The sequence below is a fragment of the Manihot esculenta genome, chromosome 8 (assembly GCF_001659605.2).
Source record: "Manihot esculenta cultivar AM560-2 chromosome 8, M.esculenta_v8, whole genome shotgun sequence".
Classification (NCBI taxonomy): Eukaryota; Viridiplantae; Streptophyta; class Magnoliopsida; order Malpighiales; family Euphorbiaceae; genus Manihot; species Manihot esculenta.
Genome location: NC_035168.2, coordinates 35,102,399 through 35,129,788, shown reverse-complemented (window position 1 = coordinate 35,129,788; position 27,390 = coordinate 35,102,399). Strand labels below are relative to the sequence as shown.

Genomic DNA, 27,390 nt, shown 5'->3' with positions numbered 1-27,390 from the left:
TAGTCGCTGAGCATCATTGATTAAAAAATAAAAATAAAAAAACTGGTAAAAAAAAAAACCCTCAAATTTTACTAATTTACATAGTTGCATTCTGAATTAATAATTTTTTTAGTAGTCGATATATGGAAATTATTGACAATAACAAAATTGCATCATGCTACTAACTAATCTATTAAAAAAACAAATAGATTTGTCAACCATCCCTCTTAATCTCTTAAACTAAACATGATTAGAGTTATAACACCTAATTAAAATGATTAGTTAATTAAAAAATATTATGCAGTTAGCTTTTGTAATTAAAAAAAATAGTATAATTATAAACAAATACAAAATTTAAGATTTTTATGAACATTTATGCTCATATGTGCACTAACATTCTAACCACTAATTTAATTATATATAAAATTAGTATATTAAAAAAATATTTTCTCACATCTTATAAATAATTAATGATTAAAATTAATATTTATATAAATAAATAATTTTTTTAATCTAAAAAACATATTGGATTGTTGAGGAAGCTGGTTTGTATGATGGTTTTACTAACTTGGGTTTGAAGACCTCCATTTTGAATTTTATTATTCAATTGAATTATGGTTATGATGTAACTATTGCTTTGCTTCTATTCAAAGAAGACATTTCTCATTTTTAAATATGTGGGTGAAGATAAAGAAATGGGTATGAGCAGAATTGGTATCATTTGCTTTGTCTGCCAATATATGTCCTCCTTGAAGTTGAACGATTCTTAAATTGAGATTGTGAGGAATTAATTAAAAATAAAGTTTTTAATTTTGAATACTGTAGGCATTGCCATTGAGCCGGCACAGCCTTTAGCCGGCTAAATTATGAGATAAGAGCTCAAAATATTAAATTTTATATTAATTATTGAGAAAAATATGTAAATTACTAACGGAACAAATCGAATATATTCTCTTTTAAATTTAAAATTCCTTTGTTAACCAACTATCCACCTAATAAGGATGCAACATTTGAATGTTTAGAAATTTAGGTATGCGAAGTAATTATGTAATCTGATTAATGATTTGAATTTTAAATTATTTATCTATTTATTTAATATGTAATTACTTTCCTTATAAATAATTTTTTAAAATTTTTAAAAAATTAAATAAAATGATAACTAAACAAACTGAATATATTAAATTTTTTAAATCTTAAAATCCGTTTGTTAACTAACCATCAACCAAATAAGATTTGAATGTTTAGAGGTTTAGGTAGATAAAGTAGTTATGTAATCTGATTAATCGGTTTGATTTTGAATTTAAAAGTGGGTTAAATTGCTCTAATCCCTTCAACAATGGAAAATTATATAATATATAGTTGTAGTTGTATATATTTTTTTTGTTTATTTAAGTAATTAGTATTAAAATAAGTGGTAATTTTATTGATGGTAAAATTGGCAAAGGTAGCAGAAGCAAAGCCTTATCATAAGCTTTCCATTTACATATCAAAAGTCCAAACTCCCGCAGTAAGAGCTCCATCACCTGATAATGCTTCACTAGCAAATATTTTTTCTTTGACCTTGGCTAACAGATTTGTTCAATGTTTAAGATTCAGATTCAAAGCAATTTGAACAACAGGCCTCCATGAGCAGCAAAGAATGGAGCAAACACCAATGATTCCACTGCCATAAGCTTGATCAGGATATTAAGTGAAGGACCAGAAGTGTCCTTAAGAGGGTCCCCAACTGTGTCACCAATCACAGCAGCTTTGTGAGCGTCTGAACCCTTTGGCCCCAGTGATCTAGCATGCTCAGAAGCACCGGCCTACGCCACATTACAGTTCAAATTCACAATATAAGAAGCTGGGAACTAGTTAAATTCATTGACTGACAAAGAAAAAGATTTACCTCAATGTATTTCTTGGCGTTGTCCCATGCACCTCCAGTGTTTGAAGCTGAGATGGCCACCTGATATTGGAAACAATGTTAGTGCTAGATTAGCAGAGTTTTGCTGGGGGGAAATGGATGATGAGAGCAGACCTGGACACCAGAAACCAGTGAACCAGCAAGAACACCAGCAAGAGTTTCGACTCCGAATAAGGTTCCAGCGACAAGTGGTGTAAGTGTAACTAAAGCACCAGGTGGGATCATCTCCCTGAGTGAGGCATCAGTTGAGATTTTCACACAGTTGGCATAGTCTGGTTTAGTTCTACCTTCCATAAGTCCTGGAATAGTATTGAATTGTCGACGGACTTCTTCGACCATTTTTAGTGCTGCACTTCCCACACTTTTCATTGTCATGGCAGAGAACCAGTATGGAAGCATTGCGCCGACGATCAGCCCAATGAAGACCTTGGGGTTAGCAACATCAACAGTTTTGATGCCTGCTCTGCTGATAAAGGCACCAAATAGAGCAAGGGAAACCAGAGCAGCTGATCCAATAGCAAAACCCTGGAACATGGAGGAAAAGGATGTTATACTTTTCCTCCAAATGATTTAAGACCATGAAGATTTACTACAAGAAATTAGTCCTTTTATAGGGATAAGAACCGTCACTGATGTATAAAATTCACCATTAAATCACTACAAAAACTGCATGCTAAAAGTTTTAGTGGCAATTTTTCATACTTATTGGCGAAATAATGGTTTTGCAAACAGAAAAAAAACAAATTTGGACTAAAATTTTAGTGACAATTTTTTCTTTTGGCACTAAAATTTTGCCACAAAGGGCTTAATTTGTTGCAGTAATTCATGGAAGCCTCACAAGCTCAATATGGGACAATATAAATTTGGACATCAGTACTTCAATGTTGTACAAGAACAAAATTGCTAGACGGTGAGACATAACAGATGAGTGGAAGTGTTACCTTGCCAATTGCGGCCGTGGTGTTTCCAGCAGCATCTAAAGCATCTGTTCTTTCACGTATCTTATGACTCATTCCAGCCATTTCAGCAATACCTCCAGCATTGTCACTTATGGGTCCATAAGCATCAATTGCTAGACCAGTCGAAATTGTACTAAGCATTCCCAAAGCAGCCATGGCAATGCCATACATGGCAGCCATGCTAAAGCTAACATAGATAGCAATTGCAATTGCAAAAATAGGAATTATGACAGATTTGTATCCTAGAGCTAATCCAAATATCACATTTGTTGCAGCACCAGTCCTGCAAGAATCTGCTACATCCTGCACTGGACTGCATAATTTGAAACCAGTTAGGCCATTCATGGAAGGATGAAAAAAATTAACCCAGTACTTCTTTCAGATATTACAATCATGTTCTGATAAGAAAGTCACCTGTAAGCATTGCTAGTATAGTACTCGGTCGTATACCCAATAACAAGTCCAGCCCACAAGCCAATGGAAACACAAAAGAAAAGCTGCCTGCAGCGATATTAATTCATTCAACATGATGTAATCTTTTAAAAAGAGGCAGGGCTTGAGTGGGTAACATTAACATACCAGTTCTTTACAAGCTTGTCTGTCCCGAAATCAAAGAGAGTGAATTCTGATGGTAAGGCTAAGAAGCTGACCATGGCAATCCCAACCGTCATCAGAATGGTTGAGATAAGTAGTTGTTTCTTCAATGACGGTTCAATTTCACTTACATTCTTAATCTCAAACATGTCAGTACCAAAAAGTGTAGTTATCAGACAAACTATTATCCCCATTGAACTTATAATCAATGGATAAGACATGGCTGTATAGTCATGGTTGACACCGAACTGTGAAATTGATGCGACGAAAAGTGCTGCACAAGATGATTCAGCATAAGATCCAAATAGATCTGAACCCATGCCAGCAATGTCTCCTACATTGTCACCCACATTATCAGCAATAACCTGCACAAGCACCATAGACTATAACCACAACTGCCATAAGAAGATCATGAACAATGCAGAACTTAAAAAAGCTAATAAGAGAAAGGGGTTCCAAGGAAATTACAGCTGGATTTCTTGGATCATCTTCAGGGATATTTCTTTCAACTTTACCAACAAGATCAGCACCAACATCAGCTGCTTTTGTGTAGATACCTCCTCCAACTCTTCCAAAGAGTGCCATTGAGGAGCCTCCAAGACCATAACCAGTAATGGACTCATAGAGTCCTTCCCAATCATCTCCATAGTAGAGTTTGAACAAATTGATGGATACAAAGAGCACCAAAAGCCCATTGGCAGAGAGAAGGAAACCTATTACTGCACCGGACCGAAAAGCTGTGATGAAGGCTTTTCCAACACTCTTCCTTGCTTGTAGAGTTGTCCTAGCATTGGCATAAGTTGCAATCTTCATTCCTAGAAAACCTGAGAGGACAGAAGTGAGAGCACCAAGCAAAAAAGCAATGGTGCTAAAGAAAGCATTGGCTAAAGCTGGTTTACAAAGATTCCCCTTGTTGTATGTGCATGGTTCACTTTTGGTGCTAAAGCCCTTAACTGAACCAAGAAAGAGAAAGATGATGACCCCAAAAACACCCATGAAGATACAAAGATACCTGTACTCAGTAAACAGGAAAGACGTTGCCCCTGCAGAAATGAAATTGTAAATTACAAATTTAATTACAACTTTGCAATAGTCATTCAAATTGCTGTATAATATAAAAAACAACTGACAATGAGCCACAACACAGTTATCTAAATTTGCAAAAAAAACAAAGAAGCACACAGACAGAGAAGGATAGAGAAAGAGAGAGAGAGAGAGCTCACCAACAGAAATAGCATTTTGGATTTCAGCACACTTGAGAGAAACATCATGCTTATCAACACCTTCTTCTTCCTCTCCAATCAATATATCATTATAAATATTACCAGACTCACCAGAGACTCTCACTTTTGAAACCAAAAACCATTGAAGCAAAGCAAACCCAATGCCAACCAGGGAAGCTACAAGTATCAAAATCTGTGTATGCCCTTCACTCAACATACCCATTTCACAATTCACTTGGTTTCTTGAACAGTGTTGCAGCAAATATAGCCAAAAGCCACTGATGGGTTCTTAGTACAGCCTATGAAAATTACAACTGAGAAAGTGCATTATCCAAGAAAGATATCTTTAGAGGCCCTGCATGGCTCTTGGAATCTGCAAGAACAACTGGTTGGTTTGATTAGAGCTGGGTGCAAAAGAAGATCTTTTTCAGGTCCTTGTATTCGTAAACCAGCAGGTTAGGATAGCAGTTTTGAGTTATGTTACTGTCTCCCTCTAAGATATCACAAATTTCCTTGTCTTCGATCCAGCTTTGTCTCTTTGTAGGTAAGAATTTAAACTATTGCTTGCTCGATCAATGTTGAGTATGAAAAGTACTTGTCTTAAGAGTTAAGTTTATCGGAGAATACCAAGATCGAAGAAACATTAATTACTGAATGCATGACTTTTAGTTTATGTTATTTTATTTTATTAATTATTATTGTTTGTTAGAAAGAAATTATCAAATGCTTTTTTATTTTTTTTTTCCCTCCGTCTGAATAGGGTTAATAAGAATAATTCAACAGCCAAAGCAAAGTTGAAGAGGTTAATTAAATAAAAATTGGTTCAAGATGGCTAGATTCTTGCATTACGTGTAAAATTTGTTGGTCTTGGTCATTGTGAAATATAAAAATAACAAAACTGGTTTTAATCGTGTATATTTCTAACATAACAATAATAATTTCATTTCTTTTTATTTTTTGGCTAAAGAAATCTTTATTAAAATTAATTTGTGCGCATACGTAATATATTCTTGATTTCGTGAAAAACCTTTCGTTGTATAAACGCGTCTTAGCGGCTGCTAATATCAACGAAATGCAGCTGCGATTACTCGTTTATTATTACAGTTACTTTCCTTCCATTGTTTATATTATAACACAAACAAGATTGAATTTTAATATTCTGGTGGGTAAAAGAAAATAATTATTCTTACATATATATAAACATAATGTTTAAAAAATAAAATGCTGGTCTCCTATTATTATTTAAAAAAAAAACTGGAAAATTCAAAATTCATTTATTTACTAGCATAGACTTAGCTACTAAGTTTTATGGGTGGTTTGTTTCTTTACTTAGCTATCAAGTTGTGATTCAGCTATCTTTAGCTGTTATATTATTACATGGTCAAATCCTTTCCATCACAGATTAATAACTCTTCTGCCTATATTTGATTAATTGGTTTATGTCTATATTTGATTATTTGATTTTCGTTTCGGAGGTTGAATGTTTGAATGTTTGATGTTTAATGTTTTGAGATCCAGAAAATAGGATTTTCAGTGGTTATGTGAGCTTAGGCGGAGAGAAAGACGTTCTCCCCTTTTATCCCTTTTCCTTTTGTACGCCAGTGACGTCTAACCGTCTCTCTGCTACAGAGCTATCCGTCTCTGTCACTATCACTTTCAGGTCTGTACATACGGATGTGTCAAAACTCCTCTTCACACCAAACGGCCATTTAATTCCTCTCGCACACATGCGGACAGGGCTGCGAAGCAACTGGGTCTGCTCTCCTTCCTCGGATCACATCACCGAGCTGGGCTTCCTTCGGAGCGACCCGCATGTGAGGTCTATCCGGCTTGCTTTCTCGACTGGGCTGGGACACACAATCTGAACCGACTCACTTCAAGAAAGGTTTGGTGGGCTTTAGACTTGCCTTCTTCGTTAGGGCCTGACCTTACTCCTCCCTAGATATCCATTAGTCATCAATGTTCATGAATATAGTAAATATTCAAGGAACCTAACGCAAACAACATTTAATATTAGTGCAGTGGATTGGATATTTTTTATGGAAACAAATGAAGAAAGAATAACTCGATGTATTGTTTTCAAAGTGAAATCAAAATGATTTGTGTAAAGGAATCTCAGCTGAAGTCATCACCTGAATTTTCAGTGGAACAACTCAGGCAGCTTCTCAACTGCTCTGCCATTTAGTAAGAAAAGCAGAAATATTTTCTTTCAACTTGATAATGTTGATGATTATATCATGCAATTTGATATAGGATACTCAATTCATGTAGTTTCATTGATAACCACATGTAGAACTTTACTACTGTAGCTTAGACCATTAAGCCAAGTACCTACATATCACCTTTGATTGCAAGCGTACTATAGCAAGAGACTCAGATCTCTGACAAAGTTTATTAGCAACATCCTTGTTCCAGTCATTTGTGCTTCACTTCTTACTGCTTGTTTCTCAAATGAAATCAGCTTTCAAATGTATCTGTCATGGTTAGCTGCAACTTGATTGTCTGCTGACTTGGTTACTGAGTAAAAGAAATGATACTGTGAGCTGTACGGCTGAAAATTGTAATTGGTGGTGACAGTAAAATCAAGCATTCACTATTCCACAGAAAAACATCAGCAGTATATCATGTTACAATATTTTTAGCTAGCCCTTCCAAAGTCACAACTTCCAGAATGCCTATTTAATGTCATAAAGTTTGCAAGACCTCTTTGGCCCATGAAGATAGAGGCGCATAGAACATGACTGGAGACCAGGAAATGGATGTTCAAAAGACAAGCTCTCAGCATGCAGTTCATGGTCATCGGATATTCTCTCCTTCCATTTGCTGCACCCCCATAATTTAGATCCCCTCTTAAAGGGAAAAAAAAAATATCCTAGATAGTAACTGGATTTGATGTGTTCTTCCACTCATAGGAAATGGGCTGAAATGCTCTTACCAAAATCTCATCTTTCTTTATATCAGCATATTTCACAACTTCTCTTCAACTACTATTTTCTCAGATTTTCAGCTAACTCTTTGAGTCTCCCTTGTCCATTAATAGGTAATAGTTCATAGAACTTCCATGCCTTTTACAATGGACCCACCTGGTAGTGTCCGACACACATCTCGTGCAGCATATACACTCCAGGCTCCAAAATTTGACAATCATGACCAGAGCTTATGGTGATCGTTCCCCATTTTGGAGCTGAACCAACACTGAGCGCAAATGTAAGTTTTCTTAACCTTGTGTTCAGTAAAAGCCTTTACAAGCTTAGAAGCCACTATGCGTGACTTGGTCATCACTGTACTCTACTTGTATCTCGATAAAGTCGGTTAGGAAGATGAAGTTCTGGCAGAGTGCCCTTGGTCCCTGAAGTGTTAAACCTCGGTTTAATATCCACCAACAAAAAGAAATACACAGTTATCAGTTGAAGAATCTGGCTATAGCAATTACATGGCGACTCATCTGACAGACCTGGCCAGGAGTGGCTCCAAGAATATGAAGAGAAATGCATTCTATGTGAATTACTCTTGAAACACAATATTTATCTCTCACCTGCAGAAGATCCTTGCACACATAACAGAAACCTCCATTCTCAAACACAAAATAATTTATCTATGCTAATATTTAATAGTTTGCCGTTGATTGGATTCAGACAGAGGTTTAAATATAACTCACCAGGAAATACGTAACTACTTATCAGGAAGATTAGCAAAATTAGTAGAACATATTCTATTCTGGCCATAAAATTGCTGTTCTCGTAATAAACCTTTAACGGAAAGCACATTTCACAAAATCTCAAGTAATTGAATTAGCTTAACATGATATCAGAGGCAGCAAACACTACCTCTATTTCCAACATTTTACATCATTTGCCATTTTATAATGTTTCCATTTGTTTCTAAAGAGAATGAGGCATACCTTCGCTGAGATCAGTAGACTTGGCCGGGTCAGAAAGAAAACGAGGTACCCATCCCAACACAGCCTCACAGTCAATCCCTCGAGTTTCGTTGACAGCAATGACCCACTGATCTTCACATATAAAACCGCTTGTTGACAAAGCAAAAAGGCTTGATCTTGAAGAGGGAACGAGCCATGGCCCTGCTTAGCGCTATCTGCTTTGAGAAGTGGAAACTGGTGGGGAAGAGAGCAGCGAGAGAAGATTATTATGGGCTTTCGGCCTTTTGGGGCGAGAACAAGGGACTGACCGTTGCTGGGAAGGGCATTTGGGTCTTACCCGTGACTATTGGGCTACAAAGCCGGAAAAAACGGTGTCGTATGAGCGCGGCAATCTGCTTTCGCTTTTCCGTTCCAAATTCTAATAAACCCTGAATCCTGGTTCCCTGCTAAACCCCAGAAGCTCAATCCCCATTGAAAAATCACGGTTGTTAGATTAGAAAGGAATAGGAAAAATGTCATCTTTGATACTCAAAAGATCATTCAATAGATCCTTGCTCCTGTCCCAGAAGTCTTGCACCGGTAGGCAACTTATTTCCTCCTTGTTCTCATCTCTGTCAGAACTCCAAGTTAAGTCTCCACCCTCGTCAGGACTTCGTGATTTTCCATCTTTAGATCAAAATTACAAGTTTCTGCTTTCTGGGTTCTCTTCATTTTTGCTTAAAACTATAGAAAGACCACCTCGGTCCCAATTTAGGGGATCAAAGCGTTACCTTTCTTCACGTTCGAGTGAAAGATGCAGGGCTTCGGCTTCAGGGATCGGTATTTTGCAAAGAGATAATTCGGGGTCTGCTTCCGCTCTGCTTTCGAGAGTTATACTTCCATATGATTCTAATAAGGATCAGCTCCATTCAAAGCGCTTTTGCATGTTTAGTACAGAAACAGCAGTCGAATTGTCAACCTCTGATGGATTGACTGTTGATAGAATTGTTGCCAGTAATTGGACAATTCTTGACGAGAGTGAGAGCGATTGGAAGAGTCATGCTGCTGCTATTTCTCAATCCATTCAAGTGGTCAAGAGGCGTTTGCAGGTGTAGCCTATGATCTAGATGCTACTTCTCTTTAGTTTTATTGAAGTTGAATGGCCTTATGTATTTGAGCTCGATCTGTTGTTTTATTTTGCTAATTTACTCTGAATAAAGTTTGAATTTTTTAGTCTGTCATGTATAAATTTAGAATTAGAAAATTTTCGGATTTTTAGTATCTTTGCTGTATGTGATTTATTTTAGTTTGATAATGTGAATTGTTATTTTGTTGTCTGTGGTATCAGTGGAAGAAATTAATGGTTAGGTTGGATCTGTTATCAGCAGAGCTGAACAAGCCTGACCTTTGGGGAGATCCTGTACATGCTGGGAAGATAAGCCGGGAGCATGGTTCACTGATGGCTAAAATGAAAGAAGTGATTGCATTTGAGCGAGAATTGCTTGAGCATATTGACATGATAAAGCTGGCTCGTGAAGAGGATGACACTGAGTTGGAATCGGTGGGCTCTCACTTCTTATTCTAGGCATGTATTCATTCTGTTTCATCGTTGATGTCTGGTATCTTGTACAATGCAGATTGCTGAGTGATGTTTGCCTTTTGACTCTCTTAAACACAATGTGGCCTGTACTATGGAGCCAATGGCCAATTGTTGTGATTTATAAAATGCAATAGTTATGAGTCCTGCTGAGCCTAAGTAACAACTAATTGGGCATTAGAAATAGATCACTGAGTTAAAACAGACTAAAAAATGATAAACTAAGATTGAAGTGAGACAAAGTGAAGTACTAATAACATGTATTTGACATTTTTCTTGCGCTGCACTTATACTCAGTTCTTCTATGCCAGAATTTATTTTGTAAAATGCCCTACTTTTTACTGCAGGAGTCCTTGAATACTTTACTTCGGATGAGAAGAAATTCTAAACAGAAAGAGCTTGAAGCTTTGTTGGGTGGCGAGCATGACTCTTGCCCTTGTTATATAGAGGTTAATTTTACACTGTTGTTTTGCCCTTACATTTCGTGCTTTACAGTTCTTTGGGTCTTTTCAATCTCCTGCCAAATATGTAAAGAATATTTATTGTTTGGTGTGGTTAGTAGTGAACTTGTCTTTCTTTTGACTAGATGTATGATGGGGTTTCACTGATCTAAATCTTAGTATCTTGATGCATAAGATAGGTCCAAGCTGGAGCTGGGGGTACTGAGAGCATGGACTGGGCGAAAATGGTCATGCAAATGTATAAGTTGTGGGCTCAACGAAAGGGTTATAAAGTAACTGTGGTGGATGAAATGCCTGGTGAGATTGCCGGAATCAAGGTTCAGTTTTCTTCTATCCTTCTCCAATTTTTAAAAATGCATGATCATATATACTTTTTCTATTATTTGCATTTTTTTCTATCGAAGGGAATCACCTGCTATTTGTTTGCTGCAATGTTGCATGGCCAGTTGTGAAATGCCTCTCTATCTATATGTAAAAACATCCATTAGGTTTCTAGCCTGAAATAGGTTTTCTTTCCAGCGAGCAACAATCAAGGTAGATGGCGAGTATGCATTTGGTTATGCCAAAGCAGAAGTAGGTGTGCACCGGTTGGTACGTATCTCCCCTTTCGACAGTGGAAAGCGCCGGCATACTTCATTTGCTGCTGTTGCTGTAATTCCAATCCTGGGCGACGGATCCACTCATGTACAAATTAATGAATCTGATCTCCGCATTGAGCGATTTCGTGCTGGAGGGGCTGGTGGCCAGCATGTTAACACAACAGAGAGTGCTGTTAGAATAGTTCATATCCCAACAGGAATCACTGCCACATGTCAAAACGAAAGGTAAGAAACATCTTTGTTGGTGTTAATCATAGAAGTGGGAGTTACCATTACCTTTTTAAATTCCATATCCTTCCCTTAATTCACAGATCACAGCATATGAATAAGGCTTCAGCAATGGCAGTGCTCCAATCTCGGTTGGATCAGCTTGAGATGGCTCGCCAGGCTCAGATGAATGCACAGCATACGCAATCACTCACCGAAATAAGTTGGGGAAACCAGATTCGAACTTACGTGCTCCATGTATGGCAACACTGCAACTGCCATTGATTTCCTTAAAAACTATCAACTATCTAGACTCACCAAATTTTTAATTACATTTCCTTTTTGGTGCAGCCTTATCGTATGGTTAAAGATCTTCGGACCAATTATGAGGTCTCTGACCCTGACTCCGTGCTCGAGGGAGCTATAGATGGCTTCATCTTGAGCTACTTATCAGCATCTTTGGATAAAGAGGAAGTCTACCATTAAGCCTTGTTCTGAATTTCAGCAGCTGGATGGTGATCAAAGCTGCAATACCCACTCGACAATATTCAGGGGTTGAATACAAATTTTGCCCATTTAGTGGAAAGAAGGGTGAATATTTTGCCCCTAAAGAGTAGTTCTATTGGCTTTTTGCTGTATATTAATTTATGTCATGGCTAGTTGAAGCTGTGCCATTAATTGATTAACGTTTTTTACCTGAATAACATGTCAATTTCCTGGCTAATTTTTCTGAATACCCAGAATTACAGGTTCATGGAATTGTGAAACTCAGATTTAATTAAAAAAGAAAAATGGGTTCAATTGCTATTATTTAGTCTCATGAAAAATTTATTAGTTAATTTTTTATTTTGAATAAAATATTAAAATGTATAAAATTTTAAAAAATTTATTAATTAATTTTTTTATAATTTTAATTATTAAATATTTTAATATTTAATTTATGTGGTAAAAAGAATTTATTAATAAAAAGTATTTTATTATTTAATTTATATGGTAAAAGAATTTATTAATTTTTTTTAAGGTGAGTAATATTTCATTCAAATCAGAAAAAATTGATCAAATTGAAATTAATTAAAAAATTGATTAAATTTTCAAATTAATTTTAAAAAAAATTTGATTTTATTTTTTTTTATTTCAGTTTGGTTTGATTTTTAATTTTAAAAATTTTGATTATTTTAGTTCGGTTCAATTTTAATTAAAAAAAATTTTAAAAATTAAATCGAATCCATTAATAATAATAAAATTTTTAATAATATAAAAAAATAAATTATATTAATGTTAAAATATTTCAATTAAATTTTAAAATATTAAAAATAAAATATAAAAAATAAAAAATTTATTAAAATTCAAATTATTAAATCAAACTGAATTGAATCGGTTCGATTCGATTTGATTTCTAATTAAAATTAATTTAATTTATAAATACTAAAATTTTAATTTTTAATTTATTTAATTGCGATTCGATTTTAAATGAAATTTCAATTTATTAAAATAGAGAATGAATCGAATCCTAGTCGTGAAGGTTTTGTCAATACATTTAATGGGTTGTAGATAAAATGTATTTATTAATTAATTTTTTTAATTTTATAAAAAAAGTTATCAATTGGTAAAGTAGTTTAAATTTTTTATGATATTTAATAATTAAAATTAATAAAAAAATTAATTAATAAATTTTTTTAAAATTTTAAATATAATTTAATATATTTTTTATAACGAAGCTTCATGGCTCTAAAAAAATTTCATACTTTCAAAACTTTATTAAGATTTTTATATATTAATAAAATTTTAAATTAAAATTAAAAATTAAAAAATAAATTATTTTGTTAAAAAATAATTTTTAAAATATAAATTATTTTTTATAAATAAATGGAGTTTAAAGAGATTAATCAATATTCTATGAGTGTATTTAAGTTAAATTGAACGTGTAATGGTTTTTGTCAAATTATAAATATCAATTCGGAGAGAAATCATACGTGGAAATCTAGATGTGAGTATTAATATGTGATACTAGGTTATATCATTGTAATATAATATTTTTTTTTAAAAAAAAAATGAAGTCATGGACTTGGGCTTAAGACAGGCTAGCCGAATGGTTGTCTCCGCCATTGAAACGGTGTCGTAGAAATTATATTCATTTTATAACAATAAAACAGAGATAAATCTCAAATCAAAGGAGGGAGGAATTTGCGATTGAAATAGGTCGCAATTCGCCAAGTTTGAATCGAATTGACAAACACAGACGACCTTTGCTGAATTGCGCGAAATTTCGCCTTGCATGGTTGATCAACTTTTGATTCTGGGTTTAATGTTGTCTTAGCTCTCTGCTCTTCTCCTCCCATCGAGGCTGTATATTTTTGCTTATTTTGAGCTCTAAAAATCGTTCCTTTTTGCAGGTGAAATAAATTTGACAACAAAGGAGGAGTTTTGAAAGAATGGAATCATCGTCATCTTCTTCAATTATAACCCCAGAAGATGTATTAGAATCACTCATGAATGATGGCACTATTGACGCTCTCAGATTGAAGATCATCAATCAGCTCAAAGCTAATGTATTTCTCTCTCTGTCGCTGTTGCTCTTCTTATTTTTCTCATTTTTTTTTTGTGGTCTGTTTGTTTCCATGGAAAGTTGAATTTTGTGTGTGTGTGTGTGTTTCCCCTCCTTAAAATACTCCTTCTTGTGCCTTTTGATTTACCAATGAAACCTTTGAGCTCTGGGTTCTAAATGTGTGGATTGATTAAATATGTTTGTGTAAAGAAACAAATTAGTATTTTGTTTTCGTTTTTACTTTTGCTTTAGGGAGGTTGAAGCATGAGTATGGTGTACATGGAAACGATGGCTAAATTTATTTCTGTTGTAGGAAGAGCTAAAGAATACCACTATTAAAATGGCTGAACAGAGCAAGGTTTTAAATACACCTGGGGCTGAGAAGCAGACCAAAAGAGAATTATTTGATGCACTTCGACAAGAACTCGAGTAGGTGTTCCTTTTTTGTTCAAACTTGTTATTCTCTGTGCTAGGGATTTTAATCAACTGCTTGCCTGTTATGTTTTTCCATCTATTTGTTACCAGTATAATGGGAATGGATGATATGTAAACGGTGCAATGTTGTTATGAGAAACTTGGAGAATCTATTCATAAATAAGTGCAGCAACTGTAATTTATATTCCAAAAATATCAAATATAATTTTAAGCTACACGACAAACGTGGGGAAATAAGCAACACTCTCATGGACACGTAATCTACATTGAAGGTCCTTTATTTCTTTTACATGCTTAAGCTGCATTGTCGATTATTGTCCTTCACTCGTGTCTCCAGTTATTTATCCTTGGAAAAAGTAAGGATTATCTCTATGGTTTGTCGCTTGCCAATATCTTCGGTTCATTTTCCCCAAAAAGTGGTCAGATGGAAGGCGTTGAGTGTTATGCCTTATGTAGAGGATCATTTAGCATGTCATTATTCACACCTTGACCAGTTTTGTCAATTTTCTTATGATCTTATTTGTCTTGCAGAACACCAGTACTTGAGAAGGCCTCTAGATCTGTATGGGAGTTGATCCTAGACAACAATGGACTGGGAAAAGAAATAAGTGAAACAGTTGAAAAAGTGTTTTGTAGATTAAGTGGCCGGGAACCTCCATTGTTTCCACCTCAAACTGCCGAAACCCAGTCAAGTAAAGAAAAAGAGATAAAGGGTGGAGAGGGAAAAGGAGATGAAAGTGAAGGGAAGAAGGAAAAGCCGAACTCAAATTCAAAGAAAAGGAGTTACAGTGTAATGAACATCGAAGGAGGGGGTAATGAAGTTGCAAGCCAGACAGCAAATGAAATTTCAGGAAAACCCAGTGACCCTCCTTGTCAACAAGAAAATTCTAGTAAATCCCCTCTACAAACCTCATAGACTAGAGCCCTTGTCTGAAACCATCAATGAATTGCCGAAGCAACATGTCATTCAGTTATCTTCCAACATTTCATTTGTCATCAGATAACACTCTTTTCCTTCTAGAATTAACCTGACATCATTAGTACTTCCTGGAAGTGCATGTAACTGCAAATATTTGAAGTTTTTAGTTGCATGACCTTTTTGAAGCTTTTAGTCGCATGACCTTTGTGTTTACACTTGACATGCGCATATTTTCCTCGTTGTAGTATGTCTATTGCTTGAACAGGCATAAGTCCTTTAGCTGTGGTGATCTGTAAAAGTTTGATCTGTTACTGTATGTTTTTCTGACATAGAGCTTGGCATGGGAAATCTCAAGTTTATTTTTTATGTAAAAATTAATGTGTTTATATTTACATCTGTTTGTAGTTCATACCATGGTAAACTTGAGTTCTACTAAGCATAATTTGCAATGACATTGGGCGAGCTCCAAGGTGCTTAACGGTTATATATAATGCTTCCTTTTCTTACTTACTGCCTCTGTCCTGACTGCGGAGCATTCGCTTTGTTTTTTCTGAAGCTCTGTACCTTATTCAAGTTGCCTTGCATGCTAAATATATGGAGATCTGACTAGAGTTTTGCAGTAATAAATCGTTAGTGTTATGAGTTCTTGTAGCTGTATGACTGGCAGGCTGCAATTCACCGTTGTGGGCTTGTACAATATCAACCTGTTGTTTGCCACAGATACTCTATATTCCTGCCTTTTTCTCCATTCTTCATCCATTCTTTTCTTTTCTTTCATTCTTTTTTTTCCCCAGGCACTCATAAATCTTTTCCCTGTGACCATTCTCCACTAAACTATGGGCTCATGTCCTACATACAATAAAAAACAAATGGGTTTCTTAAAGGCCGTGACTTTCTCACACTGGCATTCACAATCACTCCAGCTCCCTTGCTGTTGCTGGGATTTTCTCTCTCGATCACCCATTTCATTCAGTTGGCTTATATTAATGGGAGATGAGCATTTGTTGTTTTCGTTAATCAATTGATACTTGACACTTTCAAGGAAGGTGCAGGAATTTAAATGTGAAGATAGCTTGAATTTAATTTTCAGGGAAGAGAGATGGACAATGGTAAATGCAAGAACAAAACTAATAAATAACGTCGAAGCTTAGGGACATTATGATAATTCTCCAGACTTGTTCATTAGCATAATTGATTATTCTATGAACCCTCCTTTCTGCTAAAAAGTGAATCTCTGGTTGGCTTCTGGAAAGTCCACATGTTTCCTTCAAACCTACTGAAGACAGTATGAAACCTAGGAAAAACATATCTTGTAGGGAAAGTTGACGACTGCGTTCTTACCTCTGAACTGGGAGATTGATCAAGGTTTATGAGGTGCCTTACAATGGCAGCTTGTGAGTTGCGTTTAGCAACCATGCTTAGGACATATCCTCCACTGGTGTGGGAATCAAGCAATCCTTAATGCCAAATGACGGCTACTAGAATGTTGGTTGAGTGATTTTCATATCGTTGAAGATTCTTTATATTTAAGTTAGCTATTTCTTTTTGCGCGTTTATTGATAATCACGCATGAGAATGTTAGAAAGTCTTATTAAAGTTCAATGAGATCAACCTTCATGAATTAATAATTTGATTTCATTATTTTTAAAATCTTCACTTCTGACAAAAGTATTATGTTAGATTGATAATACTACCCACCTATTAATATATTCTCTTTGAGAGAGTAAAGAGGGGTTACATGACGCTCAAGCTGGTAGTAATTATTTTGTAGTAATTCCAAAATAATTGAAAATTTTCATTTGATTCATAAATTTCCTACTCTTGACATTTGCATTGATTAGAAGATCGATCTAATTGACTAAATTGGGGAAAGGGGTTAATTTAAGGAAGAAGAAAGGAAACAAAAAACCTATATGGACATGAGAAGATGCTAATTTGTGCATGTTACATCTACCATCTAAAATCCCATATCAGAGAGTCCAATTTTTGAATTGATTAAGGTTATTGACAAGGTCAACATTTTGCAACCCTAGGTCAGGATTCACAGAAGGATAGGACGTGTTGCTCCAAAGTTGATGCATTGTTGGATTGTTAGGACAGATATGAGAAGACAAGCAAGAAACAAGCTGTTGATGGACTTGTTTAACGCCAAATCCAATTGCTTGCTCACTGGTATCCAAAACCATGTCATCAGCAGAACTTGTTTCTCGTCCATAGAATGTATGCTGTGAAATATGTTCACTTGCAGGCTTCTCTTCTTGGGAGAGATTGACCAAAGCATTCAATGATTCCACTCTTGCCATGTAATACTTCTCGTCATAACCTTCTACCTTGCTATCAGTAAACAAATGGTCTGCAAGATTATTTAACATTTTATGCACAACGTAAGGATCACCTCCTTGATTGTAACTTAATGGGTTGTTGTAATCTTGGTAAGGAACAACTGGATTCACTTGGATGAATGAAGCAGTACTAGGAGCAAAAGCATCTGCAGGTGCTAAATTGTTGTTTATCCCTTGTCCCCATATTGATATTCTTGGATTCTCAATTACATTGTTGCTAATATGCTCATCTGGATGCAAAAAATCCATAACTGTGTTATCACAGAAAGAAGAGTTAGTGTGTAATAAAACTGAAGCATTGAAAACAAGACATGAAATGGCTTGGCAAAATTATCAAATTACCTGATATGGGTGAAGGCGTTTCCTTAAAAGATGGCAGAGGTGCTTGCTGGTAAGATTGAACTTGTTGGGTAGTCACCAAAGGAGGTGGAATGTCAAAATTGAATTGCGAACCAAGGTTGATATCTCGGCTATTCGGATGGTAATCCAAAGAAAAATTTGTAAAACTACAATCCTTTGTCTCAAAGTAAGGAGATTTTCGACTTGGGAAAGGTTTCTGGCATAATTCATACAACTTGCTGTCACATTGTATAAGTTTCTCATAGTGTTTGTCAAGAGATCCGGAAGGAAATATAACATAATGCCTCCTGAAATAAATTCACCAGGAGATTCAATACATTAGATGCAATAATGGAAACAGATGATGAAACTACTTTGTTTGATTGAGTTAACCTGTAAATAGAAGCTTGGCCTCCAGTGAAATCTGATGTGGGTCGCCAAATAGTGTGTTTTCTTGGCTGTGGATCAGTTTCCTCGTGAAAGGTAGGAGGTTGGTTCAACTGCAAGAAATTACAATGTAAGCAGAAACATTTAGAACTTATTCTAGACATCACTTCTACATTCAACTTAAATGTTAGGCAAAATAAAAGAAAAGAACCTCAAGTTCAAGAATTCCAGGCTGATTCTCCTGAATATTAGCTCTCATGGCTATTATATCATTCCATTGAATTTCAATCTTGCTTTTCAAACCCCTTTCCAAGAATTCCCACACTAACTTCCTCTTAGCATAATAACATTTAGCTACAAGCTCACCTTCATTCCTGGATCTTCTCTGCAAAAATTTATTCAATCTTAGATAATCATATTAAAAATACACTTAGCCTCCATACTGGTTTGATTTAATTTACAAGAATTACCTCCCAGTTGCCAATTCTAAGTAACAAAGCTGAGAAGTTAGATGCCTTCAACTTCTCAGAAATTGGCTGGGAACTAAAATCATCAACCTTCGGATGATGGTGAGCCTTTGCTGCACTTCTATAACCGTTGAGATCCTCCTCCAGTTTATCTAAGAAATGGGGGGTGAGGTTGAGTTTTAAACCAAATGGGCGTAAACTCAAGAGGGTATCAGCCACCTTGATCTGTGAAGGAGAAGATGATGATCAGTTAATGAAGTGGAATCTATGCAAGAAGGAATTTCAAATGATAAAAGAGAACAGTTGAACAGTGGAAGCCACGACCCACGAGTCAAAATCAAAGGGAAAAAAGAAAAAAAAAAAAAAAAGGAAGAATAGGGAGAGTCGATAAAGTTGGATAAAAACATCCCACCATGAAAAAGAAAAGCAAGCAACTGATAAGAAAAATGGATGAATGTTCTGTGCTTCAGACTAAAAAAAAAAATCTATATTCATATCCATTTCTGCATAAACTCACGCTTAAAATTCTACTTCTTGTTCTTGAACGAGAAACGAAAGATTAACGAGAAAATATAAAGCACAAGAAAACAAAAAAGAAAGTGAACTAATATCAAATGTCATGGTCACCCATGCAAATAAAAATACGAAATCTGCAAATATACAAAAAAATAAAAACATCCCAAAAACGTCAACTTTTTTTTTCTTTTCTTGTTATAGATGAAAAAGCCAAAGAAAAGAAAAATCCAAGTTGAACAACCAAGAAACAGAGAAATCAGTAAACCTGTTTAATGTTTTCTTTTGGGGTTTCCTTAATCTTGTTATTAGCAGCTTCAGTGCAGCGAAGCAAGTAGACATAATCATCACCTTGGAGCTGATCATTTTCGTGATTAACAAACCCATGTAATGGGTTCTGATATCCGCCATTACCATTCCAATCATCACTGCTCCACAGCAAGCTCCGACTAGACCCGGCTAGTTCTCGAGCCATGATTCTGCTTTAACTAAAATCCACTTGAAGATTTCTCTTTAATTGATTCTATAACAGAAATATACACTCTGGTATATGCATATATGTTTAGTTGACCCTTGAGAATAGGAGGCGAAAAACAGGGGAAACAGAGCATAACAGAAAATAGAGAGAAGAAAATTTCAAGAGAAAAATAAAAGTTAATTTTAAAAATAAAAATTAGAGAGAGAGAGAGAGAGAGAGAGGCAGTAATTGTTATGAACAGGGAATGAATCATGAATCCAATGATGAATTTATAGGTGTTAATGAAGAAGTCTGATGACATCAGAATCCTGTGCCCACGTGTGTTTTATCTTTATTAGGTCATCTTTTTCATTTTTAATTTTATGAAGAAATAAAATGAAAGTGGAGATATATATTAATTTATCAGGTTTTGCCTTTCCCTGTTAACAGTTTAGTTTGTGTTCAAATTCAACCCAACTTCTTAATATTTGTTAAATTTAATAAAATTTAATACTTTTATAATGAAAATAATTGAAAAATTAATAAAAAATTTTTTTAATATGTATAAAAAATAAAATAAACAATTTTATATAAGATACAGCTGTTTTTTTTTTTTTATCGTAAATCAGATGCAGCTTAACTCTCCAAAGATGCAATGCAATCAGAAATCTGACAAAGCGCGTAGACTAGGAAGAGTTGGCATCCACGTGGCAGAGTGTAATTTGCAAGCAGCCTTCCGTTATGAGGCAGCCGCCATTTGGTGTTCCATGCACAATACGCATCTTGGTTGATCCTGCAGCCACGTCATCAGCACTCGTACTCTCACGATTTTTATTATCATCATAAGATAATACTATATATATTAAATTTATAATAAACTTAATCTAAATAAAAAATTTCCATACTCATCTTATTTGGGGAGAAAAATCATCCCATAATATTTTTATAAATGATTGTGTACTTCTGTATTTCAATAAAATTAATTATTTAATATTTAATTAGAGACTAAATAATATGATTAAAATTATAAAAACTAAATAATATAAATAATTTGTTAAAAAAATTAAATAAATTAAATATTTATTTATAAAATTATAAATAAATTGATTTTATAAAATATAAAAACATTTTAATAAAATTTAAAAATATAAACTAAATAATTAATTTTAGCAAAATATATTGATTTTTTTAATAATTTGCTTCAAATGAAGTTAGCAATGGACTAAATAGAATTATTTAATAGTAATCCACGTAGGCTATTTCTTTTCAAATCATTTCACTCTTTTCTGAAATTAATCCTGATACAAATTTAATAGAAAAAACAATTAAAAAAATTCACACCAAAAATTTTAAATGTTCATTAAAATTGGAAAAAAAAATTAAGAAGGTAGTAACCAGAAACATGTCTTAGATGGATTGGACTAGACGTGGCCATGGCCGGTTCCGGGCATGTTTCGGTTTAAATTTGGGGTTTGATTTGTTTTTTAAATTGAATTAAAACCGATTTGATTTAAAAATAGTGGAAATGATTTTAATTTTTTAATAATTTAATTTTAATTTTAATTAAATTTAAATTACAAACATTGAATTCAATTTCGATTTAAAAAAATTAAAGTGAAAAATTTAAATAAAATATAAAGAAATAAATATATCTTTAAATATTATTGAATATATATTTTATTAAATAAGTAAATGATACAAAATACATTATTTACATAATATAAAAATATAAAATAATATTATATTTAAATATAAATAATATTTTTACAAGTTAAAAATAAATTTAAATTTAATTATTTGATAATTTAATTTATTTATTTATAATTTTTAAATAGTATAATTTTATAAAATAATTTATTTTAAAAATAAAAAATTAAATTAAAATTAAACTGGATTATCAATTTAGAATCCATCGGTTTCGATTTGATTTTAATTTAATTCACCCTAAGAAAATTGTAATTAACCCTCTTAATTGAATATCTCGATTCCATTCAAAAATTAAATTCAATTAAGTGATTCGATTTTAAATTTAATCGATTTGATTTTTGGTTTGATTCTAAGCATTGCCATGTCCAGATTAGCCGGTGATTCAAGGCTACAGCCGCCTTTAAAAAAATAACTAATTTTTAACACGTGATTAGTGAGGGTATATAAATTATTCCATAATAGAGGGAAAATTTTTAATTGAACTCGTTATTTGGCAACAAGTACAATGAGAGAAACATTCACATTTGAGGAAGATTAACATTTCTGATCTCTACAAATAACATATATATAAATTTTATGTTTTTCTAATGTAATAATTAAATTTAAAATATTAAAAATAAAATGAAACAAAAATCTATTAAAAAATTTAATCAATTAAATCGAATTAAATTTTACTGATTCAATACAATTTAATTTCTATTCAATATTGATTCGATTTAATTTTTATAAATACTAAATTTTAATTTTCAATTTATTTAATTCGATTCAATTTTAAATCAAATGAATTAAATATTCCTATACAAAATCTTAAAATACTAAAAAAAATTATAGTAAGAAAAACTAAAAGGTTGAAATTAGAAACTAATCTATATATTATCTGGTGAAATTATTATAATTAAATTTAATTAATAATTTTTATATTTAAATTTATTATTTAATTAAAAATTATTTAAATCATACGTATTATCACATATGCACTAATGAAATCTATGTAGTATCTAATTAAAATTAGTGAAATATTACTAAATGCTATTTAAATTCGTTAATTTTATATATAATATTAGGTTATTGGCAAAAGAATTCTAATTTTATGAATTTTTATATTTATGGTCTAAAATTTTAATTTTGAATAAAAAAAGTTACAAGTTTTAATTTATAGTAATTATAGTAAAATTTTAAATTAATTTAATTAAATTTAAATTAATTTATACGATGTTATTATTTTTATTATATAAGTAATTTAATTAATTAAAATTAAATTTTAATTAATATTTTAAATTCTTAATTATATGAAAATTTTAAATTATATAATTAAAATATTTAATTCTTTTATAATTAAATAAATATTTTAATTGAGAATTTTAAGTAATTAAAAGTTTAAAGTCTTAATTAAAATTTAATTCAAATTAATCAAATTATTTATATGATAAAAATAATGATACTCATTACGTGAGCTAATTAAAATATGTTCAAAATTAATTTAAAAGTTACTATAATTATAAAATTTAAAAATTGAAATTTTTATTTAAAATTAAAAATTAAAAATTTAGATTATAAATATAAAAACTCATAAAATTGATTTTTTTGCTAATAAATCATAATATTATAGAATATAAATATTTTTATAAAAATATATTTTAAGTTAATTAATTATTTATAATATTAGTGAAATTTGAAGAAATTTATATTATTTTATGCTAAATATAATTGCAATCCTTTTGAAATTAAATTCTTTGAAAAAGGGAGAGAAATTAAATAATATTAGAAGAATTTTTTCTTGAATATGAATAAAAATAGAAGATTGAGTAATGATTATTCAACACGTAAAAACTTAATGACCTAAGCATTATCAATGTTTTGCATACTTTAGATTTTAATTAATTTAATTAATCCAATTAAATTGAATAAGACTGATTGATTTGATTTATTTTTATTTAAAATTAATTTAATTTAATTTTTATAAATATTAAAATTTTAATTTTTAATTTATTTTATTCGATTTTAAATTCAACTAAATATTCAACCCAACTGATTCGATAGATTAAATAATTATGCATTTTTTATATCTATTTTAATTAGTTTTTAGATAATGTTTATAAAATTACAAACTTTGCAATTTTTTTACCATTGTACGCTTATTTTTTAAAAAAAAATATTATATTAACAACATTTTTACAATTTATTTTCTATTTATATTTTATTTAATTTTTTAATAAAAAATCCATTTTAACATAAAAAACTTTTAAATTAATAAAAAAAATCTTAATTAAAATAATATTTAAAAAAATCCATTTTAATATAAAAAACTCTTAAATTAATAAAAAAAGTCTTAATTAAAGTAATATTTAAATTTAAAAATAAATATAACTTTTTTGTCTCATAATTAAACTTTCCACATTCTATTTAAGATAAATAATAAAAATATAAATAAGTGAAACAACTCTATTTTGAAAATTTTACTTGTTAATATGATTTCTTATACTGAACTGGTTTTTTATATTAAGTTTTAATGAAAATATAGATAATTATAAAAATATCATTAATATAAATATTTTTATTAAAAAAATTAAAAATAATTTTTATTAATCAATTTTTATAATTTAATATAGTAGTTATTTTAATGATTATTAGATTCATTTTCAGTTTTGTAAATTGAAGCTTTATTTATTTGTTATAAATAATTTATACATGAAAGTATTTTTTATAATTAAAAAATATTTCTATTAATCAATTTTTAATGTTTAAACTATTAGAGAACTGTGGAAAAAATATTTTTTATAAATTAAACCGAGACTTATGTTAAATATTTTTTAAAAAAATAGTTTGCCAAATGTTTAATTGCTTTATCAACAGTTAATTAATTTAAAAAATAAGTATAATAAAATTATATTTTAATTGAATATGAGAAAGATTGAATTTAAGTAAATCATGCTAGCTTGTTGTCTTTAGTAGGGGTGCGCAGTATTCGGTTCAAACTAAAAAAATTGATCGAACCGAATCAATTTGAAAATTTAGTTCAGTTTTTTATATATTTTGATTCGGTTCGGTTTTTAATTTCAAAAATTTCGGTTATTTTGGTTCGGTTCAGTTTTGATAAAAAAAAATTGAAAAAATCGAACCGAACCGATTAGTGATAATAATATATTTTTTCAATAATATAGAGAAATTAAATTATATTAAAATTTAAATATTTTAATTAAATTTTAAAATATTAAAAATAAAGTGTAAAAAATAAAAAAATGATTAAAAATCGAAACCAATCAAACCGAACCGAATCGAATCAGATCGATTTGATTCGGTTTCTTACTAAAATCGGTTCGCTTCGATTTTCATAAACACTAAAATTTTAATTTTTGATTTATTCAATTGAATTCGGTTTTAAACCGAACCGACCGAATACTCACTCCTAGTCCCTAGATATCATAGCTGACTTTGCTTTGTGGGTATAATTACCTGATTTCAATGAAATTTTTGGTTGATTATTGCCAATGGAATCATCATCTAAAGTCTAATTAAAATAAAAAATAAAAAAATAAAAATAAAGGGTGATAAATATGATATCATAAATATAATAAATGAAATATAAAATTAAAGTATTTGATTGATAAAAATATTAAAATATAATTGTGCAGTTAAAATTAAAATTAAAATTAAAATTCATGGGTTGATTAATGTCCAAAGACTTTGCATATAGCATTGATTTTTTTGAGCAATTAGTTTGGTTAGCTTTTTAAAGAATTAGAATTACAATTGAAATGCTTAATGCTTCTCCAGTTATGGAATTTACTTTATTTTGAAAACGACACCGCATTATTGTGCATGTATTCTTTCTCAATGATAGAATAGAATGCTCCATACATATCTCAAATTGAAATTCTAAGGCTATGGTGAAGATATAATGTAATTGTGATTACATTAATTACTACAAAAATTTATGTAATGCGTTGATAATTATATAATATAATATAATTAATTATAATTTAAATAATGTAATGATCATTACATGCATAAATGTTTATTTTGTATTATTTTTATTTAATATTTTGAGTTTTAAGTTGGATATTTGTGGGCGGCGGAAATCTCTTTAAGTTTTTTTTCTGAAATTAATAATAATATTTTAAAATGGGTTCGCTGCAGGTAAATAGAAATGTGAACGAATTGAACTGAATCGAGTTTTAAAGATTTCAAGTTTAGTTTATTAAAATTTTGTCGAGTTCGAGTTGAATTCAAATTTTATTTATTTCGAATTCGAGTCGTGTATTAACAAGTTTAAGTTTGGCTCCTTTAATAAATGAGTTTAGCCAAATCGAGATTTTATCAAATTTAATATCGAATAGTTAAGTTTAACCAGTAATTTAATTTATTTATAGGTATAACAAGTTTTAGTTTAAAATCAATAAATTTAAAATTAAAATAATTTTAATTAAATAAGTATATTTATAAATTAACTCATAAATTTATAAAGATGAGCTTTTAAATTTTAATGATGCAAATATATGCAAATTTAAGAGTGTAATTAAATTATATAGAGCTAAATTTTAAAAAATTTAAGTTTGGCTCATGAAAGTATATACAGAGTTTGAATTTATTTCTCTTATGATAATAATTTTAACTTATTTAACGAGACGGTTTGTAAACCTATTCGCGAGTCTGCTCGTGAATTAAAAAACGAGCTGAACTCACGAGTCTTAACATACCGAATATTATGGAGTTTAAGTTTAGCTTGTTTACCAAATGAGTCTAAAAATTAAATTTAAATTTAGCTCATTTAAAAATTGAGTCGAATTCGATCAAATTTTTATCGAATCGAACCTCAAATAGCTCATTAACGATTTGATTCATTTACACTCCATGCTAGTATATAAAAGTTTGAATAATGTTAGTTAGGTACTTACTATACTCAAATCTATTGGGTAAATTATATGACGAAGATTACGCATTGCTATTGAAATTAAAAATGTGAAAATCTCTACTTTTCTTTAACTTTATTATTATAATTTCTGATGACCTAATCATATACACTTTCATGAGAAGGATCACAACCTCACCATGATAGGGATGGCTTCATTTTAGAAAGCAAGTCTCTTGAAGATTGGCCTTTACAATTCCTCCCCTCCTCTCTATCCCTATTTTCTTGGTGGAAGTATGATGAAACATGGCCCCCACCAATCTTTCTCTCTCAAGCCTTATCCAATTTTCTCCAGATGATGAGGTCACTCACATTTTGGATTGTGCTAGTGGTTGGGTATCTAGTTTTTTTGCATTGTAAATCACATGGGTTTCTTTTCTTCTTCCCATTTTATAAACAAAATTAATATTCTACTGATTAAATCTTTGTGGGGTCTTTCAAAGTTTGTTTATGGGTTTTTTTCTGATAATCTTTCTTCTAATCATGAAGGTGCATGCATTATCTTTTCTTGGATCTCTACTATTTAATTCATGCTTAAATTATCTGCTTACTTTGATCTTGGCTTGACCCAAGTTCAGAATCTTACCAAATCTCTTTGCTCTTTAATAATCTACTAATTACAGTACCTGAATTTCAATATCTTGGTTAGTTTTTTTTTTTTTTTTTTTTTTTTTTGAAGTCATGATGAGAGTCCACAGAAGTCATCATGTTTTAAGCAAAAGTCTTGATGCAAGTGATTAGCAGTAATAATTAGTAGGAAGGAAGAGGTGTTCACTTTACAAAGAGGATTCAAAGAATCAATAGCAAATCAAAATGGAAAATGTCATATTCATGGAACATTATTTTCTTGAACACACACAGTGAGTCTCAAAATAGCTAAGCTTTTTTTTTCTTTCTTTTTTTTATCAATAATGGCATTGTTGGTGCAAAATAGAAGCTAGGGAGATGAGGCATAACAGTAACACAGTAGTTGTGAAGATAGAAAG

At 31.5% G+C, this 27,390-nt stretch overlaps 5 protein-coding genes across 10 annotated transcripts; 2 read left to right on the top strand and 3 right to left on the bottom strand.

Moving 5' to 3' along the window:
- Positions 1-1,378: 1,378 nt before the first annotated feature.
- On the bottom strand, positions 1,379-8,786 carry LOC110619939 (pyrophosphate-energized vacuolar membrane proton pump). 2 transcript variants are annotated; one of them, XM_043958859.1, is made up of 10 exons: positions 8,563-8,786; positions 6,794-7,178; positions 4,662-6,652; positions 3,907-4,481; positions 3,424-3,803; positions 3,259-3,345; positions 2,827-3,157; positions 2,000-2,410; positions 1,868-1,927; positions 1,379-1,784 (listed from the first exon to the last, which is right to left on the bottom strand). In XM_043958859.1, exons 3-10 carry the CDS (start codon positions 4,882-4,884, stop codon positions 1,578-1,580), a joined length of 2,274 nt encoding a protein of 757 aa, XP_043814794.1. In that variant the 5' UTR covers positions 4,885-6,652; positions 6,794-7,178; positions 8,563-8,786; the 3' UTR covers positions 1,379-1,577. The 2 variants fall into 2 exon arrangements, with proteins under 2 accessions (XP_043814794.1, XP_021619152.1); XM_021763460.2 differs by lacking the exon at positions 8,563-8,786 and having other exon boundaries at positions 4,662-6,599; positions 6,794-8,364.
- On the bottom strand, positions 7,258-8,155 carry LOC110621563 (RNA pseudouridine synthase 1). The gene is given in 7 exon segments (XM_043958860.1): positions 7,258-7,586; positions 7,588-7,650; positions 7,652-7,718; positions 7,720-7,804; positions 7,807-7,864; positions 7,866-7,945; positions 7,948-8,155. Coding segments are annotated over 7 exon segments (636 nt in total). The 3' UTR covers positions 7,258-7,511.
- A 127-nt stretch (positions 8,787-8,913) lies between the features above and the next one.
- On the top strand, positions 8,914-12,108 carry LOC110619940 (peptide chain release factor PrfB2, chloroplastic). The gene is made up of 7 exons (XM_021763461.2): positions 8,914-9,629; positions 9,869-10,081; positions 10,465-10,566; positions 10,758-10,895; positions 11,098-11,402; positions 11,489-11,642; positions 11,736-12,108. The coding sequence occupies exons 1-7, from the start codon at positions 9,054-9,056 to the stop codon at positions 11,868-11,870; spliced, it is 1,623 nt and encodes a 540-aa protein (XP_021619153.1). The 5' UTR covers positions 8,914-9,053; the 3' UTR covers positions 11,871-12,108.
- Positions 12,109-13,515: 1,407 nt separating this feature from the next.
- Positions 13,516-15,657, top strand: LOC110621765. Of its 4 annotated transcripts, none has more exons than XM_021766055.2 (4): positions 13,516-13,662; positions 13,778-13,933; positions 14,243-14,358; positions 14,896-15,657. In XM_021766055.2, exons 2-4 carry the CDS (start codon positions 13,817-13,819, stop codon positions 15,278-15,280), a joined length of 618 nt encoding a protein of 205 aa, XP_021621747.1. In that variant the 5' UTR covers positions 13,516-13,662; positions 13,778-13,816; the 3' UTR covers positions 15,281-15,657. The 4 variants fall into 4 exon arrangements, with proteins under 4 accessions (XP_021621747.1, XP_021621748.1, XP_021621746.1 ...); XM_021766056.1 differs by having other exon boundaries at positions 13,551-13,684; XM_043959423.1 differs by having other exon boundaries at positions 13,561-13,691.
- Positions 15,658-17,065: 1,408 nt separating this feature from the next.
- Positions 17,066-20,034, bottom strand: LOC110620627. Of its 2 annotated transcripts, none has more exons than XM_021764428.2 (6): positions 19,600-20,034; positions 18,822-19,043; positions 18,563-18,736; positions 18,358-18,464; positions 17,968-18,272; positions 17,066-17,876 (listed from the first exon to the last, which is right to left on the bottom strand). In XM_021764428.2, exons 1-6 carry the CDS (start codon positions 19,804-19,806, stop codon positions 17,254-17,256), a joined length of 1,638 nt encoding a protein of 545 aa, XP_021620120.1. In that variant the 5' UTR covers positions 19,807-20,034; the 3' UTR covers positions 17,066-17,253. The 2 variants fall into 2 exon arrangements, with proteins under 2 accessions (XP_021620120.1, XP_043815357.1); XM_043959422.1 differs by having other exon boundaries at positions 17,066-17,855.
- Between the last annotated feature and the right edge of the window lie 7,356 nt (positions 20,035-27,390).

What these genes read in the sequence shown, in the direction of transcription:
- LOC110619939 (XM_043958859.1), bottom strand. Translation starts at nt 4,884, where the DNA reads ATGGGTATGTTGAGTGAAGGGCATACACAGATTTTGATACTTGTAGCT. An exon ending in GACAAGCTTGTAAAGAACTG is followed by an intron (nt 3,346 to 3,423) that starts GTATGTTAATGT and finishes ATATCGCTGCAG; the next exon opens with GCAGCTTTTCTTTTGTGTTT. An exon ending in TATACTAGCAATGCTTACAG is followed by an intron (nt 3,158 to 3,258) that starts GTGACTTTCTTA and finishes CAAATTATGCAG; the next exon opens with TCCAGTGCAGGATGTAGCAG.
- LOC110619940 (XM_021763461.2), top strand. Translation starts at nt 9,054, where the DNA reads ATGTCATCTTTGATACTCAAAAGATCATTCAATAGATCCTTGCTCCTG. An exon ending in ATGACACTGAGTTGGAATCG is followed by an intron (nt 10,082 to 10,464) that starts GTGGGCTCTCAC and finishes TTTTTACTGCAG; the next exon opens with GAGTCCTTGAATACTTTACT. An exon ending in CTTGCCCTTGTTATATAGAG is followed by an intron (nt 10,567 to 10,757) that starts GTTAATTTTACA and finishes TGCATAAGATAG; the next exon opens with GTCCAAGCTGGAGCTGGGGG.
- LOC110621765 (XM_021766055.2), top strand. Translation starts at nt 13,817, where the DNA reads ATGGAATCATCGTCATCTTCTTCAATTATAACCCCAGAAGATGTATTA. An exon ending in TCAATCAGCTCAAAGCTAAT is followed by an intron (nt 13,934 to 14,242) that starts GTATTTCTCTCT and finishes TTTCTGTTGTAG; the next exon opens with GAAGAGCTAAAGAATACCAC. An exon ending in GCACTTCGACAAGAACTCGA is followed by an intron (nt 14,359 to 14,895) that starts GTAGGTGTTCCT and finishes TTTGTCTTGCAG; the next exon opens with AACACCAGTACTTGAGAAGG.
- LOC110620627 (XM_021764428.2), bottom strand. Translation starts at nt 19,806, where the DNA reads ATGGCTCGAGAACTAGCCGGGTCTAGTCGGAGCTTGCTGTGGAGCAGT. An exon ending in CAAAAGAAAACATTAAACAG is followed by an intron (nt 19,044 to 19,599) that starts GTTTACTGATTT and finishes TCTCCTTCACAG; the next exon opens with ATCAAGGTGGCTGATACCCT. An exon ending in AACGCCTTCACCCATATCAG is followed by an intron (nt 17,877 to 17,967) that starts GTAATTTGATAA and finishes GTGATAACACAG; the next exon opens with TTATGGATTTTTTGCATCCA.